The sequence below is a fragment of the Pelobates fuscus genome, chromosome 7 (genome assembly GCF_036172605.1).
Source record: "Pelobates fuscus isolate aPelFus1 chromosome 7, aPelFus1.pri, whole genome shotgun sequence".
In the NCBI taxonomy this organism is placed as follows: domain Eukaryota; kingdom Metazoa; phylum Chordata; class Amphibia; order Anura; family Pelobatidae; genus Pelobates; species Pelobates fuscus.
The window spans coordinates 73953453-73973531 of record NC_086323.1 but is presented as its reverse complement, the minus strand read 5'-3'; the positions used below and the strand labels follow the sequence as shown (position 1 = coordinate 73973531).

The 20079-nt window shown below is 37.9% G+C and overlaps 1 protein-coding gene across 6 annotated transcripts in view; it reads left to right on the top strand.

Annotated features, from left to right (window-relative positions):
* Nucleotides 1-20079, top strand: part of COL11A1 (collagen type XI alpha 1 chain) — a 188536-nt gene that overhangs the window by 16617 nt on the left and 151840 nt on the right. For all 6 annotated transcript variants that reach the window (XM_063426068.1, XM_063426069.1, XM_063426067.1 and 3 more), the window contains exons 2-3: nt 12585-12752; nt 16964-17177. In XM_063426068.1, the coding sequence (XP_063282138.1) occupies nt 12585-12752; nt 16964-17177 (382 nt within the window). The remainder of the gene's footprint in view (nt 1-12584; nt 12753-16963; nt 17178-20079) is intronic.

Here is a 20079-nt window from a genome sequence, read left to right as displayed (position 1 = left end):
TTTACCTTCCAGGCACTGTGCTTAGTTTACAAAAAAAAAAAAAACTTTGTGGACGAGCCATGCTATTCTCAGTATGCCTTTTGAAGTAGGATAATCTTAATGCACACTGAGGGATTATTCTATAAATGTCAGTGTTATGGATGAGACGTTAGGAGTGAGCTTGTGGCATGTAAAGAGGAGGGGCTGCAATACACTCAAGGATGATTACCATAGCTCGTGTTGAGTTGACAAATAACTTGTAAATGTTAGGCAAAAAGAGTCACTATTTTAACTTATAGTCAATTGTGCCCAGGTTTTATGTAGTGTAGGTAAAGGAAAGTGTTATAAGTAGTTTAGGTAAAGGTAAGTTATAGTTGGTGGTGGTGTGCTTAAGATCTACCTATGTGGGCATGAAATACTCATTGTGGAATGTTTCATATCTGAAGTGGGTTCTCTGATACCTACCTTTTCTGTATAAAATGCCATATTGGGCACTATGATTGCACTAAACCTGAAAAAAAAAGAAACCAGCGTCAGGCAGAGCTCCCAGTGCTGACTACCATGCCCCGTCCTCAAATCACTGGGGCCGCACCCTGTCCAGTCACAGACTTGTTATAGAGACGCCTGTGATAGGACCAGTGAAAGGACCAATTTCTGTCTCTGAGCACATGCATATGCTCTGGGCCAGCGAAGGGAGGGTGGCAAAGAGAGAGTGTGGGAAGGTGGTGGTAAAAATATAGACTGCAATGGAGGCAGGCAGGAGGGAGGGAGGAGAGAGCTAGCTAGGGAAGATTATAGCATGTAGTGAGCGCTGACGACAGACGTTTTTTATGTACAGAATTGACATTAGCCAGTTCAGAGTTCTGGCTACCAATGACATGTGGTGACTTGTCCCAAGCACACAATTATACATGTCTCTGCATGTACAGCATCTCAAGAAGAAACACTGCACATACATACTCCTACCACCATGGCCATGTCAAATCACCAAAGTGGTAATGGTGTTTGGAAAAACCCTTCAAGGGATGTTAAAGAAAAAGGGTTGGAGACTAGGTTTTGTTTATGTATTGTCATGCTTAGAGGTCTTGATAAAAGGGGAAAATTATACCCTTAAACCCGTAACCTATCACAGGCTAATTGACCTTAACAGTTATTAACACACCTAGTCATCCTTAAGATTTGAATCAGAGACACTTTTCCATTGCAGCGCCTTTTGTCCATCTTCTCTCTCATGTCTCCTACTATTCTCTGTCATCTTCCTAGTGGACCAAATATCGTCTAAAGCAGTTGGAACTTAAGAGTTAATTGACCCATGCTAGATGACACTTGCTGTGGCTGTAGATTAGAGAACCCTTGATGATGAGCATGACAGAATCTGCAACACCTGAATGGTAGACTTGTGCACAAACTGAAAATTCAGTTTATCCAAATTGATTAATCTGAATAAACCAAACCAATTTGGCTGAACTGAATTTATTTCCTAGTTTGATTTGGTTTGTCTGAATTCCATTTGCAATTTTAGTTTACAAACAAAATCTGGATGAACCATTGCTATTTTTACCCTTTCACTCATTATTGGCAAGTAAAGGGTTAAAAATGCAAATAGTGATGGAGGCCCACTCGCACTTTGGGGGAATTAACTTTGTATGGGGGACCTTGTGCAGGGTCTCACCATTCCCATCACCTGCTGCCCCGAGTGTAGTGTTAACAAATTAAGCAGCCAGCAGTTGGCCTGCTGGCCAATTTGTCCTTCCTGCATTCCTTCTACTGAGCTTTGAGACTGGGAAAATAAGATGTTTGATATGTGGGGGAATTCCAGTTCAAGATCCCCCCCATGCCAACTAGCTCATGCCAGTTCATTATGGAAGTGGTGTGGGAAGGAGAGCTTGTGAGATTGGGAGTTGCCATAAATTCCTCACTCGTTTCTGGCAATCAGTGAGATACATGGTGGAGCTTGCACAAGGTTAAGGTGAGTACCCCCTCTTTTCCATAGAATAGGGGTTAAGGGGAAGGAAGCAGTAGGAACTCTGCTTCCATTTTCTAAAGATATTAATTACAATAGCTAGTAGCTCACTTCTTCAGGCATACAAAAACAAAAAGCACCTAAATTATTTCGGCAACAAGCATTTGTTTTTCGTTAATTTAATTCATAATTCTGATTATGACAAATAAACAAATTGTTGTGGAATTTCTAATAGGGACACCTATCATATGGAGTTAGGCCTTTTGTAGCTTATAAGTTCTAAGCGTTTGGCATTCCTTGGTGATGATTATCAATGGATTTATTCTTTAAGATATAATGCAGATATTTTATGTTTTCATTGTTTACAATATCTTCTCCTCTTAGTATTTATGCTCAAAGACCAGTCATTTGTACGGCTTTCCAAAAGACATCCTATGAAAATTAATATCCTGTCTTTCAACAACTGTCTTGTATTGGAAGGTGACAATTAAAAGACAAGAGACAATCTATGTGCAGGGTTTTTTTTTTTTTCATCTGTAAAATAATCAATACCAGGGGCATTCACAAGTAAGGTATTAGAAAGGAATTGTTAAAGGGTTACTCCAATCACCATGACAATTTCAGTAATTTTAAGTCATTATGTCTTGATTCACTGTATGCAGCATTTCACTATGAAACAGTGCACTTAAGGAGATTAACCTCTTTGCTGACAGAAGTGTAATGCCTTCAACAGCATCACCGGGGTGTCATCGGCCAGTTCAGAAATAGAACTCATTTTTATGCACAGACTTGCAATCATTGGTTTAAAGTAGTAAACTTACAGTCTCAGCCAATGAATGGCCTGTTTAGTGTTAGGATCTGGAGCCGGAATGACGTCATTCCGAGCCTTCAAAGTGACCACGCACCTGCCAGGAACAGTTAAGAGAGCAAACCATTGCAAACTGGTTTGGCCCATTACAGAGAAAGAGAGCTAGGGTTCTCCTGGCATTATAACCACTACAGTGGGCTGTAGTGACTATGAAGCTTGGAGTAACCCTTTAAATATCATAGATGCTAAAGAAACTTGTGGGGGAAAAAATGGCCATGCTACAAAGCAGTTCATGATTTCAGTGGGTATTTGCAACTCTACCCCATATGACATTGGTGGAATTAAAGAGGAACTGTCATATTTTTGTATAACATAACATATATCTCCTGGGACATCTCATGAAATGTTCTTACATTTGCATTTTCTGTCCATCTGACCTAGGCTCGCTTCTTAATGTCCCAAATCTGAAGATTCATCACCCAATTTATAGGCAGGCCTTCCTCTTTAATTAACTAACCTTCCCATTGTCAGTGCCATCTTCTATTCTTCTTGTCATATTTCTAAAACATCAATTGCTAGGAGATGAGCCAATGTCATGGGATTAAAAGGTTTCCATTGCTCCTATTAAAAAAAAAAAAAAAACTTTATCTGCACTGCACATCTTACCGGAACAGAATTCTCATCAAATAAGGAATGGCAATATCTCCTTGTTCTGATTACAGAAAATTAACAGAGGTTGTTATGCAATAAAGGAATTTCTAAATCAAGAATAACAGTGCATCAGCCTCTATCAGAAGTAGAATTCCACACATTTGGTTTATGCATGAGTAGCGATGAATATCAAACTAACATAGTAAATGATAGAATTCCATCATGTTTAACATACAGGTATAAAACATCCCAGTTGTGTCAACCAGTTAGGGATATTTTGGCATATTTAGATAGTTAGACAAACATTAAAATTTTATATTAATGTAAAATGTATTATTGTTTAATAGTGCTTATTATTAGTCTGCCACCAAGTCAAGTGTAAGAGTTTCATGCTAAAAACAGTCAAAAAACTAAAGGGACACTTTAGGCACTATAACCATTTCATCTTATTGAATTGGTTACAGTGCCTGGAGTCCTCTGGCACGATCCATTCATTCAGTGTTAAACCAAGTTTGAGCTGTTTAACACTAGATGAGGGTCCCTGGCCACCCACAGCCCGGTTCCTACTGTAGGTGTGAACAAGGCAGAGTTTGCGCACTTCATTCTCGTCATACCAAATAATACCAGAAATGGGTGCTTTCATAGGATGAAAGCAGTCAGCTGACAATCTTACACACTTATTACGTGTACAAATGCACTCAGTCATAGCTGCCAATCCTTTGTTTGTGTACCTATGACAAAGTGTAAAGCTTGGGTATTTCAGGACCCAGTTTAGCAATCTAGATTAACTTCACTAAAATGCAGAATTTAATAAATAATTTTATCAGCGAATACACACACTGATTTTTGTGAATATTACCTGTATTTTATGGGGAGGTGGCATTTTATGAAAATTCAGGAATGCATTGTTTTCAGTGGAAACTGCTTAAATGAAAATGTAATATAAATAATAAAAAACAAGTTGGTAAAAGATGCAGATAGTGTAACCTAACTGGTCAATATAAAAATCAAGAGCATGTTAAGCAATATATATTTGTTTGTTTTTTGCCATAACAGTACGGTTGCATATAAAATGATCCCAAGCTGCTGGGAATGGAAACACTCATCATTTTTCTGGGCACAAATATACGTTCTTTAGAAGTCTGTCCCACTGTATACAGTACTGAGTTTACTGTACAAAAGATCTGGCTCAGGATAAAGAAAGATATTCTGCTGATTCCGAACTCCTGTTGCTTGTCCAGCATATCAAACACTTCACAGTGTGCACCAGCAGTGTTATTTAAGAGCGTAACAGGGACTGAACTAAAAATTAGAAAGTGAGATGTTGAAAGTTAGAACTGATTTACTTTTGGAGGCCGGACAGACATATTTTGTAACTGTATCCTACATATTGCATCCACAAGGTTTTAAAAGAAAGTAAGCATCGTCTATAACTGATAGTATACTGATATTGTGTTATTTGATACTCTATATTACTTTAGTGTTATGTGTAAAGGAACACTATAGAGTAAGAAACACAAACATGTATTTCTGACCTTATAGCATTAAAAACACTATCTAGCCCCCTGCCCCCCCTTGCTCACCTAAATATATTACAACCTTACCCAGGGCTCGAGTCCTGCAGGAACGCGTGGGAACGGCGTTCCTGCACTTTTTTCCCAGGAGGAACGCCGTTCCCCCTGCAGGCACTCAGGGGGCGGCACAAAATGCCGCCCCCAAATGCCCTGTGTTCCCCCTGTCATGGGGGGGGGGGCCACCTGATTGCCCCCCCCCCCCCCGGCGGGCTGCTCTCTCCCGGTCACACGCGGCGAGGGAGCTGTGTCCTCTCTGCTTCCTCTCGCCGCGCGCCGTTTTCTGATGCAGGGATCCGGAATATGACGTCATATTCCGGCTCCCGGCATCAGCAGACAACCCACGCGGCGAGAGGGAGCAGAGAGGACACAGCTCCCTCGCCGCGTGTGACCGGGAGAGAGCAGCCCGCCGGGGGGGGGGGGGCAATCAGGTGGTCCCCCCCCCATGACAGGGAGAGAGCAGCCCGCCGGGGGGGGGCAATCAGGCGCCCCGCCCCCCCATGACAGGGAGAGAGCAGCCAGCCCCACTGGACCCCAGGGACCCATCCATGCCAGCTTTCCTAAAAGGTAGGGAGGCTGGGTGGGTGGGCAATGTTAATTTTAATAATTTGTATATGTATGTCTGTTAGTGTATGTGTATGTATGTGTGTGTATGTCTGCTAGTGTATGTGTGTATGTCTGTTAGTGTATGTGTATGTATGTGTGTGTGTATGTCTGCTAGTGTATGTGTATGTATGTGTGTGTATGTCTGCTAGTGTATGTGTGTGTATGTCTGTTAGTGTATGTCTGTTAGTGTATGTGTATGTATGTGTGTGTATGTCTGCTAGTGTATGTGTGTATGTCTGTTAGTGTATGTGTATGTATGTCAGTCTATTTGTGTGTGTATGTCTGTTTATGTCTGTTAGTTTATGTGTGTATATCTGTTAGTGTGTGTGTGTCTGTTAGTGTATGTATGTGTGTGTGTATGTCTGTTAGTCTGTGTATGTGTGTGTTTGTGTCAGTGTGTGTGTGTATGAGTGTATTTACGTCTGTTAGCATATGTACGTGTGTGTATGTGCTTCTGTTACTGTATGCATGTTTGCGTGTATGTGCGTCTGTTAGTGTATGCACGTGTGTGTGTGTATGAGTGTATGTGCTTCTGTTAGTGTATGCACATGTTTGCGTGTATGTTTGTAAGTGTCTGTCAAATCAGTGAGAGTCTGTTTGTCATTTAGTGTGTGTGTGACTATTAGTGTGTGTCTCTCTGTCAATGAATGAGTGTGTCAGTGAATGTGTGTGTTTGTCACTGAGTGTGTGTGTTACTGTCAGTGTGTATCTGCCAGTGTGGGTGTCTGTCAGAGAGTGTGCTTAGAGGGACACTATAGGCACCCAGACAACTTCAGCTCATTGAAGTGGTCTGGGTGCAGCGTCCCAGTCCCCTTAAACATGCAAGTGTAATTATTGCGGTTTCTCAGAAACTGCAATAATTACCTTGAGGGGTAACTCCACCTCTAGTGGCTGTCTACCAGACAGCCACTAGAGGGACTTTCGGGTGGTTAGGTGACCAAAAGTCACCTAACTGATGCTGGACGTCCTCACCCTGTGCATGAGGACATCCAGCATCTGCTAAATACCCATAGGATTTTAACCCCATCCGTGTCGAGTGGGGGAGGGGAGGACATGAGGGAGGGGGGGCACTATAGGGAATTATAGTGCCAGAAAAACAGCTTTGTTTTCCTGGCACTATAGTATTTCTTCAAAAGGAGCAGGAAAAGGTGGAGTCTAAAGAGGATGGGGTGGGTTCTTAATCAGGAAGCAGTGCGCCCTTGACAGGAAGGGGTGGTAAATTTAGATTAGGGGGTGCTCAAGTATAGTCATGCCTAGGGCAGCACAAAATTAAAATACACCACTGTGTGAGTGTCTGAGTATGTGTGTCTGTGAGTGTCTGATTGCATGTGTGTGTCTGTGAGTGTATGTGTGTGCACGCGTTTATATATGCATACAAGTGGGTTTTTATTTGAGGGGGGGGGAGAGGGGGGGAGTTCCCACACTTTTTCCCCCAGGACTTGACCCCTGACCTTACCTCTATTCCAGCCTGCTGCTGGCTCTGCCTCTGATCTGTCTCTTTGGATGACATCATCAGAAGAAGGCGGAGATTGTAAATTTGTATGATCTCAGTCAAGGAGGCGGGCTGAGGGGTAGGTCCAAACGCTGCCCTGGCCAATCAGCATCTCCTCATAGAGATGAATTGAATCAATGCATCTCTATGAGGAAAGTTCAGTGTTTCCATGCATAAAATGGAGACACTGAATGGCAGTCACACTGTGCAGCACTTCCCCATGAAGCACCTCTAGCAGCCATCTGAGGAGTGGCCACTGGAGGTATCCCTAGGCTGTAAAGTAAACACTATCTTTTCTCTGAAATTATAGTGTTTACTGCAAAAGGCCTGCAGGGACATGCTGTAATCACCAGAACAACTATATTAAGCTGTGTCTCTTTAAAGTCTAAAACAAAATAAACATTTATACATTTTAAATTCTTTGCTGTGTGTTTTACATGACTGTATTTCCTGAGCAATGTGAATTCCTCTTTCCCTGTTTTCAAATACAATTTTTACTCCAGTGCATGAAATTATTTTAGCTATATTGATCTGGTCCATAAATCATTTGGATTATCTATTGAAATTTAAGTCTAATCCGGACTTCAATATTAGCTTTTCAATAAACAGAGAGTGTGTTGTATCGACAGCCAACTTGCAAATTTAGGTGCAAAATAACTGCGTAAAAAATACGTTCTTAGCTTAGCTGTAATGGAGATTATATGCAACTCTGCTGGTTTGGTTTAACACCTCCTATTCTACATGTATTCACTTCCTTTATCGATAACTTGTATGATGATCCAATTGGTTAATGTACCTGCATTTCTCAGTAATGTTTACTGCAAATAGATCCCTAAATTGTCTTAGGTTGTTTTCGGATCGTCATTTATACAGAGTTTGTATAATTTAATAAAAACTTTCCACTGGTAATTTTGTTTTTACTTAATTTGACAATGTGATAGCAAAAACATTAAGAACGTACCGTAACATACATAACAATGCTCAACATGCCTAAGTACATCAGTAGAGAGAAACATTTTAATTCATGAGAAAAAGATTACTAAGTATAGACTGTGGTACAGAGAAAAGCTAAAAATATATTAGCAAATATCTCAATTTCCTTCTAGAAGAAAAAAAATACAGTGCTATTCTAGAGCAGTTCTAGAGCTGCACATTTTCCAATGAAAGTTTGCTATTAAATATATATTTGAAACATTTTTGTAAGAAAACAAGATCATATTCCCAATTTAAACACAAACTGATGGAAGAGGGACTTACATAGGGACTGTCGAAAATCTGGAACAATTATAGATTTTTTTGTTCTTGTTTTACCTATCAAAGTTTTTTGCTTTTCTTATTAGGTATTGAAACAAAAAGGAGGTACTCTATGCATTCAGTTCAGCTGACCAGTGATTTATAATGCACAGCCTGTGAGAATGTAGATGTATCAAATTACTCTTAACAGACCATTAACGGTAGCATTTCCCCTTTTATATCAGTATATATTCACATGTAGGTTACTTTAAAAAGGTCACATCTGAAAGATATTAAAACGCATTTTCAAGGAATCGATTTGTCATGGTAATAAATATTCTTTATGTACTTTGTGATCATCAGGGAATACAAACGTATTCTTTTAGTAAACACATGTGTGTCCTGCAGGAGTGAAATTTAGCCTGGTAATATTGAATCTGCATTGCTTGTGCAAATATTGATCTTTTATTAATATTGTGCTCCCTCTATTTCCACCAAAATGCTGACTTTGTGTATGGTGTCATAAAAATAATTGTATTATATATTTTAGCTTGTAAAAATTGTCAGTAGTAAAATTAAATATATCAATAGACATGTACAAAAGGATGAGCACACTAGAAACACGTGTGGATTATCCGGTCAACAAAATAATGAATTATATATATATAATAAAACTGGATTTGTATTAATTCTCTGGACCTTCAACTTAATTTCACCTTATACTGAGCCTAAAAATGGTTCTTAATCATGTGAGCGGTTTAGAACTCTGGATCAGATCCTCATATATGAGACAGATTGCATTGTGTTTTTTCTCGTTGTTTTTTGTTTTTATTTATAGATCAATTGACATCTTACATATCACTACTTCTATTATATATACACAAGTATGTATTCATATGTTCTACGTGTTCCACAGTGAGTTCACCCTTTTGTATATGTATGTTGTTTTGTATATGCATGTGAGGAGATCGGTACCATACAGGTGTTGTTGACTGCACGTTTATTGATACACTGTTTTAGCTTCACTTCACCACCATTTCATGTTCACAAAGATATTAATATAATATATGCCAGCCAATATTATGCTTTTGTTTTACATTTTCTTTTTTACTTTTAAATGTACTTACCTACCTTACCCAAGTGGAATTTTTGAGAAGGTGCAGATTCTCTTTGAGGGTCATATCCCTTCATTCTTTTGTGCCACCGTGGTGCCTCTGTTTTCTTAAATATGTGTTGTGAATGAGTGTGTCACAGAATTCCAGTTACCGAATTTACAAAAATACACAACTAACATACTTTGCATAGATAAAATTCTTTATTCTTTTAACAACGCCCCAGGGTCCTAAAAAAAAAAAAATCCCGATTATTACCCCTGTACACATTGCCATATTTCAAACATCCACAGAGTTGCAATTTTAATTTATGGGGTTGTATTTGGGTGTTACTGAATCAATAAAAACTGGCAATAAATGTTAGGTGATATCATTATGTAACTGCTAGCTATGTGTGGAATTTAATAAGCCATAGGTATATTATTGACTAAACTTTCTAATTTGCTGCCATTTGAAGACACATGTAGAAAAGATGAACACTCGGGTAGTGAAGAGAGTCAAAAATATTTCCAGGTGGAAAAAAAAAGAAAGTTTAGTGCATATACCCAGTGTTTAGAGATTAAAAAGTGAAAACCTCAGGCAATATTGTCATATGCGCCTCCCTCCAATAATAAAATATCAAGCTGACAGTGGTATAAATACATCACCACTTACTTATTTTTACTCAAAAATGTCGGCCCTCTGGTGGTGTTTCCTGAATTGGCGACATGCTAGCACAAGTGGCTGCTTAAAGCCTCCAGCTTTGTTTTTTTTGTTTGTTTTTTACGTGCCAGAGTAGGCCCCACACAGAACGATCATTTAAATTACTCTCTTGACCATTTTTTTATTGACTCTTTTCTACTGGCAACTTTTTTTCTAATAAGGAACAGTTAGCAGCTTTGTATATCAGAAGAAATGATAGCAGGAATTGCTACACTTTTTAAAAAGTAAAAGGTTTTTTTACTTGTGTGATCTAACATTGATTTTTTTTTTTTTACACAAAAAGAAACAGGCATGTACAATCACATCACTTTTTGGCTTTGGTATTTAGTACAGCATCTCAGAGAATCTCCAACTCCAATAAACATTCAGATACATTTACCACATTTCAATATGGAAACACAAGCCTTAATTTTTCTGTCTCTCTTGTAATGAGATGAGAAAAATAACTGATTTCAGTCTAAGAGACAATTTACTTTCACGTCTTCGTAGCGTTACTGCCTATTTCGATGATTAGATCTGAATGAATGAAATTTACCTCCTGAGAAACAGGATTACGAAAAGGATTTTAATGTAAAATGTAATCTTCTTTACACCTTTGAGAAAAAAAACTACTTGATATACATTATATAGCTAATGCTTAATGATAGGAAGAGATGATGAAAATATTTTATGGATATCATATCTACTACATTAAATTTACACACATTTATTTTTAAATATACGCCTTATTGTTCTCATACATTTTTTTCTGATGTCTCGGGCCCAGAAACAGCTTTATCGAAATTACAGAATAAAAAGAAAAAAAAATATGGTCACTTTTATTTGTAAGCATTTGCGACAAATGCATTTCATTGGCATTGCCTCTTCTCTGTGAGATTTCATGATTCCAACACCTGGCACAGCCAATCCTTATGTCCCATATTTTCCTATATGCCTACTGAGCATCTTTAAGCCCTTAAGGACCAAACTTCTGGAATAAAAGGGAATCGTAACATGTCATACATGTCATGTGTCCTTAAGGGGTTAAAGGACAACTGTCATCACATTTTCACTTTTCAGCTTCTAAACATTTACTATGTTTAATGACAGTAAATTATTTTTTTAAAATATGTATATTGATTTTTTTTAGAACATGTTACTTTGTATCTGGCTCAACTGTTGTCTGATCAACTGCCTCTTGACCTAACTTGCCTTCTGCTGCAGCAGATGGCCTGATAACACTATAACTACTCCGCCATATAAAAATTTTGATTTTATCAAAACATTAAAAAAATATATATCATTAAGCTTCATTAAATGTAATAAACATTTAAAAAATAGAGTACAAATGTGAAGACAATTGTCCTTAAAATACATCTGCATTGCAGAGTTTTAAGTTTTAGCAACCACAGCTTTATTGTCTATTGACAAGCTAGCAATTTAATTCAAATTCACAGAAATTGCTTCAGTTCAGAAAATATAACTATAGCTGATGACATGACATACAGCAAAAATGTTGGAGCAATAGAGAAACAAGATATGTTTAATGCAATCATTGGCAATATGTGATAGATTATAGAATTCTGGGGTAAAGAGCTTTGAGGGCAATCCTCTTGGTACTCCTAGCATTCATCCTAACAACATGATATGAAAAAATGTGTCCCTTATACTTATTTCAAGCTAGACTATGTATCAAAAGGACTGCTACGTCCTGGCCTAGATTCACTAGAATGTCAACTTTCAGATCAATAGTAAGTACCAATGATGGACACCATTGGTAACACAGATTCTTGTTGACAACTTTTCTCTGCATTTGATCTCTCCTTATCACTATGAATTTTTATTGACTTCAATCGGTACTGTATTCAATAGAGATCACAGGAAATGTGGTCTACACACATTAGCAATGCCAAGGTTAGGCATCATTACGATGCACAACGATATATTTTGAAAACTAATATGGATGCTCTGAATTTTAGTCATTGGCTCAAATGTTTTTGTTTTGTTTTTAATCAATGAAGGTCAAAGGCATGACTTTGTGTAATGTAAAGTGTGCACTAAATTATTTTATTAATTTACATAATATTTGCAGTCGGACAAGTATTGCATTGCAATTCTATTTATGTTCTCGAGTCACTCAAAAAGTGATTTTTTAGTTGCGAGATTTTAAAATATTGATTCAATTATATTCAGGTAAGTAATATTTAAATAGCAGCTAGCGTATTGGCATTGTGGCACTTTAAATTACACATCACACTTGATGGTACTTGATCATCAAATTGTGGGATTACAACTGCAGCTCGTTAATTGAAGTTAAACAGTAACTACTGTACTGTTGACACAAGTTATGTAAAATATATAGATTTGTTTTCTTAAAGTAATTGGAGGGATCGTTGAAATCACTTGCTTGTCTTTCTTGTGTTCTTATGGACTTTTTTGATTAGCTGTAACATTTTCTTTTGACACATTGTATTAATTTATTTCCCAGCTGGACCAGTTGATGTACTCAGAGCATTAGAATTTCACAGATCACCAGAAGGTGTGTCAAGAACAGCAGGGTTTTGCACAAACAGGAGGGCATCCAAAGGATCAGACACAGCATACAAAATTCAGAAAAATGCCCAGCTTAGTGCCCCTACCAAGCAACTATTCCCAGGTAAGTTCTACAAATATAATTTATATAACATTGTGTGGCTGTTTTTTATCATTTAAATACCGAGAATAATATTAAAAATAATAATTTCATTGTGGACTGTGGTTTGTTTCCATTTTAAAAGGAATGATCTATCGCTGGATTCATTCATATAGAATATAACACTCCTCATTGGTAGGCAGAAAGCAAATGGTGTGACTTACAATGGACCTCCATGTTTGTTGTAAAAAAGTAATATTTGAGCATTGTCAGTACCAACAGCCGATAGATATTTTTGGCTAACATGTACAGACAAGTTGTTTTCTTGATCCATAGTGAAAGAAAAAAAAAGGGACTTCAGGCAAAGAAGAACACCTCAATATACTTGAACGACAAAAGCAAATGTATCATACCTCTATTCATTAAAAGATAATTAGAGGTGTGACTAAAAAGAGTGTCTAGCGTGTTAACTGTTAATCTAATCATGAGTCTAACGCGTTTCATTCCTTAACAACACTTTATCACAGACAATTTTAATGGTCTCTGATGAAGTGCCATTAAGGTACGAAACACATTAAAGTAGATTTAGTGGTCCCCACTGGTGTGTCTTAGCCATGTCATTTAAATGAATACAGTTTTGATTCATTTGCTTTCGCCAGACAAGTCTATTGATTGATTTCTAAGCAGCGATGGAACCTTCGAATGCCTTATAAATAAGATAAACTCCACAATTGGCACTACAATTAATTTATGCATGGTATACTGATCTCCACTTGATTTGTGTTTCTTTGATCCACTCTAATATTAAGGATCTGCATGGATAACAACCGCCAACTAGCATATACCATTTTGCACACTGGATGTACATTGAGGAAAAAAAAGTATTGTTTTCCCAATTATGTGCCAAAGCTTCTCTACCAGCACAATAGAAATGTGTTGGTGTTGTCATAGCACCTCTGCCAATTCACTATGTTAAATGAGCACTATAGGGTCAGGAACACAAACTTGTATTCCAGACCCTATAGGGTTAAAGCCACCATCTAGCCACCCTGGTTCCCTCATACCTCTAAAAATACAGTAAAATTTTGCTTGAATTCAAGCCTGCATTTGCATAGTTTGTCCCTGTTTCCTTAAGACCTGCCCACTGCCTGCTGCTGCTGACATGAGGAAAGTTCAGTGTCTGCATGCAGAGGGTGGAGACAATGAATGTTTGGATGCATTTTAGGCAGCCATGACCCAGGAAGGATCTCTAACAGCTATCTGAGGAGTGGCCAGTGAAGTTATCACTAGGATGTAATGTAAACACTGCATTTTCTCTGAAAAGACAGTATTTACAGCAAAAAGCCTAAAGGTAATGTTTCTACTCACCAGAACAAATTCAATAAGCAGTAGTTGTTCTGGTGACTATAGTGTCCCTTTAAACATTTATGCTACAACACAAACACTATAAAGGGTTATCTTAAATGTACTAGACTATAGAATAAATGTTTCTTTTTTGTTATCATATTTTGTGAGAGTTTGCTGCACCTAGCTGGACTGCATCCTACCTGGTGGGTATTTTTTACAATGTAGTATGGAAACCATGTGTTATTTAGCAATTATCGTCTCCTATTCATCTCTAGGGGAGATGCTAAAATTTTCAGCAGCCGATAATTACTAGTTGTTAAAAGTTTTCTGGCATTGGAGCAGCTGGTAATCGCTAATGATAACACTAACCATTTTAGTGATTACACAATGTGCCTGAATTTATTTAAATAGTTGCTCCTGTTTCTCATCAAAAGTGTCTCACTAGATGTGATATTCTGCTATTAAAGAGAACGATTTAAAGATGACATGCTATGTTTTAGAATTTGATTATTTTTCATAACCTGACCATGTTTTATTTTTTTCATTTAATTAATTTTCTTCTCGAAGCTTGTCCTGTTTAACCCCTTAAGGACACATGACGTGTGTGACATGTCATGATTCCCTTTTACTCCAGAAGTTTGGTCCTTAAGGGGTTAAAAGCTATTAGTGTAAATATGAGAACTATTTAAAAATTTAGTTTTTTTTACTTCCTGGTAATGTTATCAAAATGTTAATTGACTTACCCTGCTGTGTTGATTGATGTCTGAGGTGAGCCCGAATTCAGCCAAAATTCAAAGTATGCTTGGAAATTTAAGAGCCGTAAGCTAATTTTCTTAGTGATGGAGTTTACCTTTCAAAAAGAAAGACCATAAGGTAAAATAGCCCAGCCCATAATCAATTATGGTCAAAATGAGCACATCCTAGATCTCATATGTGTCCTTCGAAAGAAAGTACAATATTGGAATAGATTTTCATGTTACTGGTTTTAGTGTTTAGTGTTGTACATCAACTTCTGCCATTGGAGGGACGAGTTTACAAAGGAGAGTGCATTTTAGGATAGTATCCATTACACTGATGCTGAGTGTCCCAAGAAAAAAATATTGGCCATTGTTATATGCTAGGATATTTTACAATTAAACACGTGATATATGTTTAATATTAGCATATATTGAGCTGATTCATAAAGTTAGATACACAATATTTCTCAGTTACTTATGAGAGAGTTTGTTTATCTTCTAAACTAAACAAACCTTTTTTGGCAAGCAGAGGTTATCATATTGTTTTATACAATATACTAAAGAAAAATGACAAAGATTGCAGTGTTAGATCATTGTTCAGACAAGAGCTATTACACAGCAGCTTTCTTTTACTGTCTTTCATTTTATTTATCTGTAACAATGAGCACTGACTGTTTTTGGAGGTTGTATAAATATTTGCACAGGATTGTAGTTTTTAAGAAAATAAACAGTTGGACAGTACAGGGAAAGTGAGAGGCTCCCATGGGGACAACGAAATATACCCAGACACAGTTATCTGATTTGTAAAACTATTTCTTTGAAATATGAACATGTACTCGGTTAATGCTCTAGTTAAATCAAGCTAAAAATCACAAACATTAAAGAAAAGGAAACAGTAAAGTTTTATATTTCAGTTGCTTGTTTTAACCCTTCACTCACTTGAATTTTCTAGAAAGCGTTGTGTGAAGTGTCAGTCCTTTGCCAAGCCCCTCACCCCACCCCAACTTTTTGGAACCCACTAGCTGATGATTGGCCAAAGTCCTTGGAAATGTAATTCCCCAACAGTCAAATGTCCATGGTTGGAGGTTTTTAGAACTTTATCCATTAAAGGAAAACTATAGCAATAGGAATGCAATGTGTATTCCTAACACTAAAGCGCTGTAGTCACAGTTTAGGTGACTGGTCTAGCACTGCCAGGGTTAAAATAAGATGATTGACTTACCTTTTAACCCTCGCCTCACTGGTCTCCACTATGTAACCTCTTTGGCTGAGATCATCACTGTTGACTGTAGACAGTCCAGTGCTTTCCCATCAGATATAACAGTGACAGCCACTAGAGGCAGGTTAACCATACAAATGTAAAACATTGAAAAATAAATACATTACAAAAATTAACTCCTTAATGTCCCATGATGGAAACTTTCTGTCATGCTGGCTTTTTAACTTCTGAAGCTTTGTTCTTAAGGGGTTAAAGGAAAATAATACTATTAGCAAGCGGTGTTGTGCATTGACCATTAGGTGGAATCCACAATCAAGAACCTTTCACTCTGGCCTAAGGGATGTTTCTTACTTAAAAAGCCCTTATCTAGGAGGAGTTTATGGGTTCAGTAGGGTTTATGAGAGGGTTTATAGGGATAAGTAGTTTGCTCCCTGGGTACACTTTTACTGATTATGTAGGATAGTGGATCTTTGAAATAAGCTGACATCAGTCATACCACACTCGATAGATAATTAAATAAAACAAACATGGTAATTCCGACCAAGAAACTGTTGTGAGTGGTGTAGACAACTGTATATGTTCACCAACAGCCTTCTTAAATTACATGTTTAAATACATTTAAAAGACATAATAAAATAAAGCAATTAATAAAATAAAGCAATTATCTATTACCTATTGTAACTCCTAGTATTGTACTAGCTCATTTGATATTGGTGGTTTATTTATGCTAGAATAAAACACTGCTGTAACATATTGCTGAGGAGGTCGTCTTAGACATGAATAATATGGAACAAAATCGCCTGCATCTATGTCATTCTTTAGTGTATTTGCATGTATCAGAATGTAGCTCTATAATGTGTGTTTACATTGTTATTTATTGTAACTGTAATTTAGCAAAATGCTAACACTTTTTTTTTATTTTATTTTTTAAGGGGGAACATTCCCTAAAGATTTCTCTATCCTGCTGACAGTCAAGCCAAAAAAGGGCATACAGACATTTATCTTGTCAATGTACAGTGAACAAGGAATACAGCAGTTGGGAGTAGAGGTTGGCAGGTCACCCGTCTTCCTTTATGAAGATCAGAATTTAAAGCCTACCCCTGAAGAATACCCAATTTTTAGCACTGTCAACATTGCAGACGGCAAGTGAGTAATACATATGCTTTGTTTGAGTTTTGCCAGCATACACAATATATAATGAGTGAGTTTTTTTAGATTGGACAAAAGATGGAGCAGTTGCCACTGCACATAGTTGTAGAATGAAGTACTGCCATCATCCCTGTGTTTAAATGTGCCATTGGTTTTTAGGCATGAGCCCCTCATGATTTAAGTCAGGGTAGTCATTGAACCATCAAACACCTATATACACTTTTCAAGCCATGAATGTAATATAATTATCTCATCTCTTTGATAATAACATAATCCTTTATTTTTGGTGTTATCACAAACAATAATGATACAGAAAACAATCGGTTTTGTTTGAAAACTACTCTGATCAGCCACAACAACCCACTGAATGTTGAAGGGAATAGCATTGATTATATCATGACATTGGCACCTCTCAAGGGGTGAGATATATTAGGCAGCAAGTAAATAGTCAGTTCTTGAATTTCATGCATTGGAAACAGGAAAATTGGCAAGCGAAAAGATCTAAGTGACTTTGACAAGGACCAAATAGTGATGGCTATATAACAAGGTCAGAACAGCACCAAAACAGCAAGCTTTGTAAGGTGTTCCCTGTATGAAGTAGTTAATACCTTCCAAAGTGGTTCAAGGAAGGACAACCGGTGAACCAGCGTCAGGGTCAGGGCAATCAAAGCTCATTGATTAATGTTGGGTGCAATGGCTATCCGGTCTGGTCCGATCACAGAGAAGAGGTACTATAGCTCAAATTCCTGAAAATTGAAATGCTGACATAAAAGGTGTCAGAACACACAGTGCATTACAGTTTGTTGTGTATGGGACTGCTTAGTTGCAGCCCAGTCAGAGTGCCCATGATAACTCCTGTCAACTGCCGAAAGTGCCTTCATTGGGAGATGAGTGTCAGATTTGGACCATGGAGCAATGGATCAAAATTGCCTGGTCTGATGAATTATGTTTCATTTAGATCAAATGGATGGCCGGGTGCATGTGTGTTGTTTGCCCTGGGAAGAATTGGCAGCAGGAAGCACTGTAGGAAGATGGCAGGCTGGGAGATACAGTGTTATGCTCTGGGAAAACCTTGGGAAACCTTGAGTCTTGGCATTTATGTGGATGTTACTTTGACCATCTACCTAGAGATTGTTGCAAACCACGTACATTCCTTCATGACAATGAGGTTTCCTGATGGTAGTGGCCTCTTCCAGCAGGATAAGGCACCATGCCACACTGCAAAAAATTGTTTAGGAATGGTTTGATGAACATGGCAAAGAGTTCAAAGTGTTGCTTGGCCCTCAGATTCCCCAGATCTTAATCCGATTGAGCACTGTTGGATGTGCTGAAACAACAAATCTGATCCATGGAGGCCCCACCTCGCAACTTGCAGGACTCTGATTTTCAAACTGACTGGCCTCTGGATGCTTGGGCCAATCTGTACATTAATGTTAGGCTAGCAGTACATATTTAGGTCCTAGTGTGTATAGCTTCACTGTTTCTTTCTGTGATTCCTTGATCTATTGCATAATCTCTGATATTTTCCCCCTAAGCATGGTGGAAGCTGTTTTTGTACAAGCCATGTGTTAAATCAAATAATTCCTCTGCCAATGCCTCCTAATCAGAAAGGGACCTGTTGTCCCTTGGAACAAATGTTCTACTTTTTGCTCAGATCCAGTCCTTGTTTTTTCCCTGTTCACATGTTCTGACTGTGTGTTGTTTCTTTCTTATGTATCTATCCTCACTATGATTTTTGTTCCTTCATCCATGCCTCTTTGGCATGGGTCCGCAAACTCCGGCCCGCCAGATGTTGCTGAACTACAACTCCCATGATACTTTGAATTACATAGATAGCCAGAGAATCATTGAAGTTGTAGTTCAGCAACATCTGGGGGGCCGGAGTTTGAGGACCCATGCTCTATGGGATGTCCAATGGCACAGAGTGTGAAGTTTCCCTGTTTTCTGAACTCAAGCCCCATACTCACATGTGTGATGTTTAGTTGTAGTTGATGCCCTCTGTCCAAACAAATGTAAAGATCAGTAACTAGATATGCAACTAGAACAGTTATTTAATTTCCCTTCTATCTCTATGGTAGAACTGTCCTGATCTAAGTATTTTTGGGGTCCAGTAAGTATAGGAACTGTATTCCTAATCCTTTTAGTGTCCCTGTCTCTAGGCACATATTTACATTTCTCAAATGTTTGCAATAAAATAAAAAATTCTAATTCATTTTAAGAAAATTAAAGTTTTACTTACCTTTTTCCAATGCTGAGGAACCCTTTGTGCAGTTGACCTCTTTACCACCCACAACATAACCTCCTCCAGTGTGGTCCAATGGGGACCTGATGCGCATGCTACAAACATACCCATAGGAAAGCAAGTATTAAATCAATACCTTTCTGGGGTGGCTTCTGCATCACGTGACCAAGTTTTACTGGGTGAGTGCCACAGAAGTGCATCTAGTGGATGTCAGTAGAACTGGATTTAACCCTGCAATATAATCATGGCAGTTTTTGAAAAACTGCAATGCTTTACATTGCAGCGTTAAAAGGATAGATACACTGCAGCCCCACCACTTAATTGAGATTAAGAGAGCTGGGTGACTTTAGTGGTCCTTTAAATGCTTATTTAAATTCTTATTTTAAAGTAATGTTTCTTTTTTTAAAGTAACATGGTTTAGCAACATTTACACCTTCATTTTAAATGTTCAATAAAAGGTTGACTGACACTCAAGCCTAACTGAGGAATATTTAATTTGCCACAGCAACATTTATTTCCAATTATAATGCTACTTGTTAGCCACTGGAGGTAGTGCCAATGAAATAGTAGAGTAAAGCTCTGCTATTTTAATGATAAAGACCATCTGATTGGCAGAGTGTAGACATTTGCCACACATGTACGCTACCTTCCCAATAC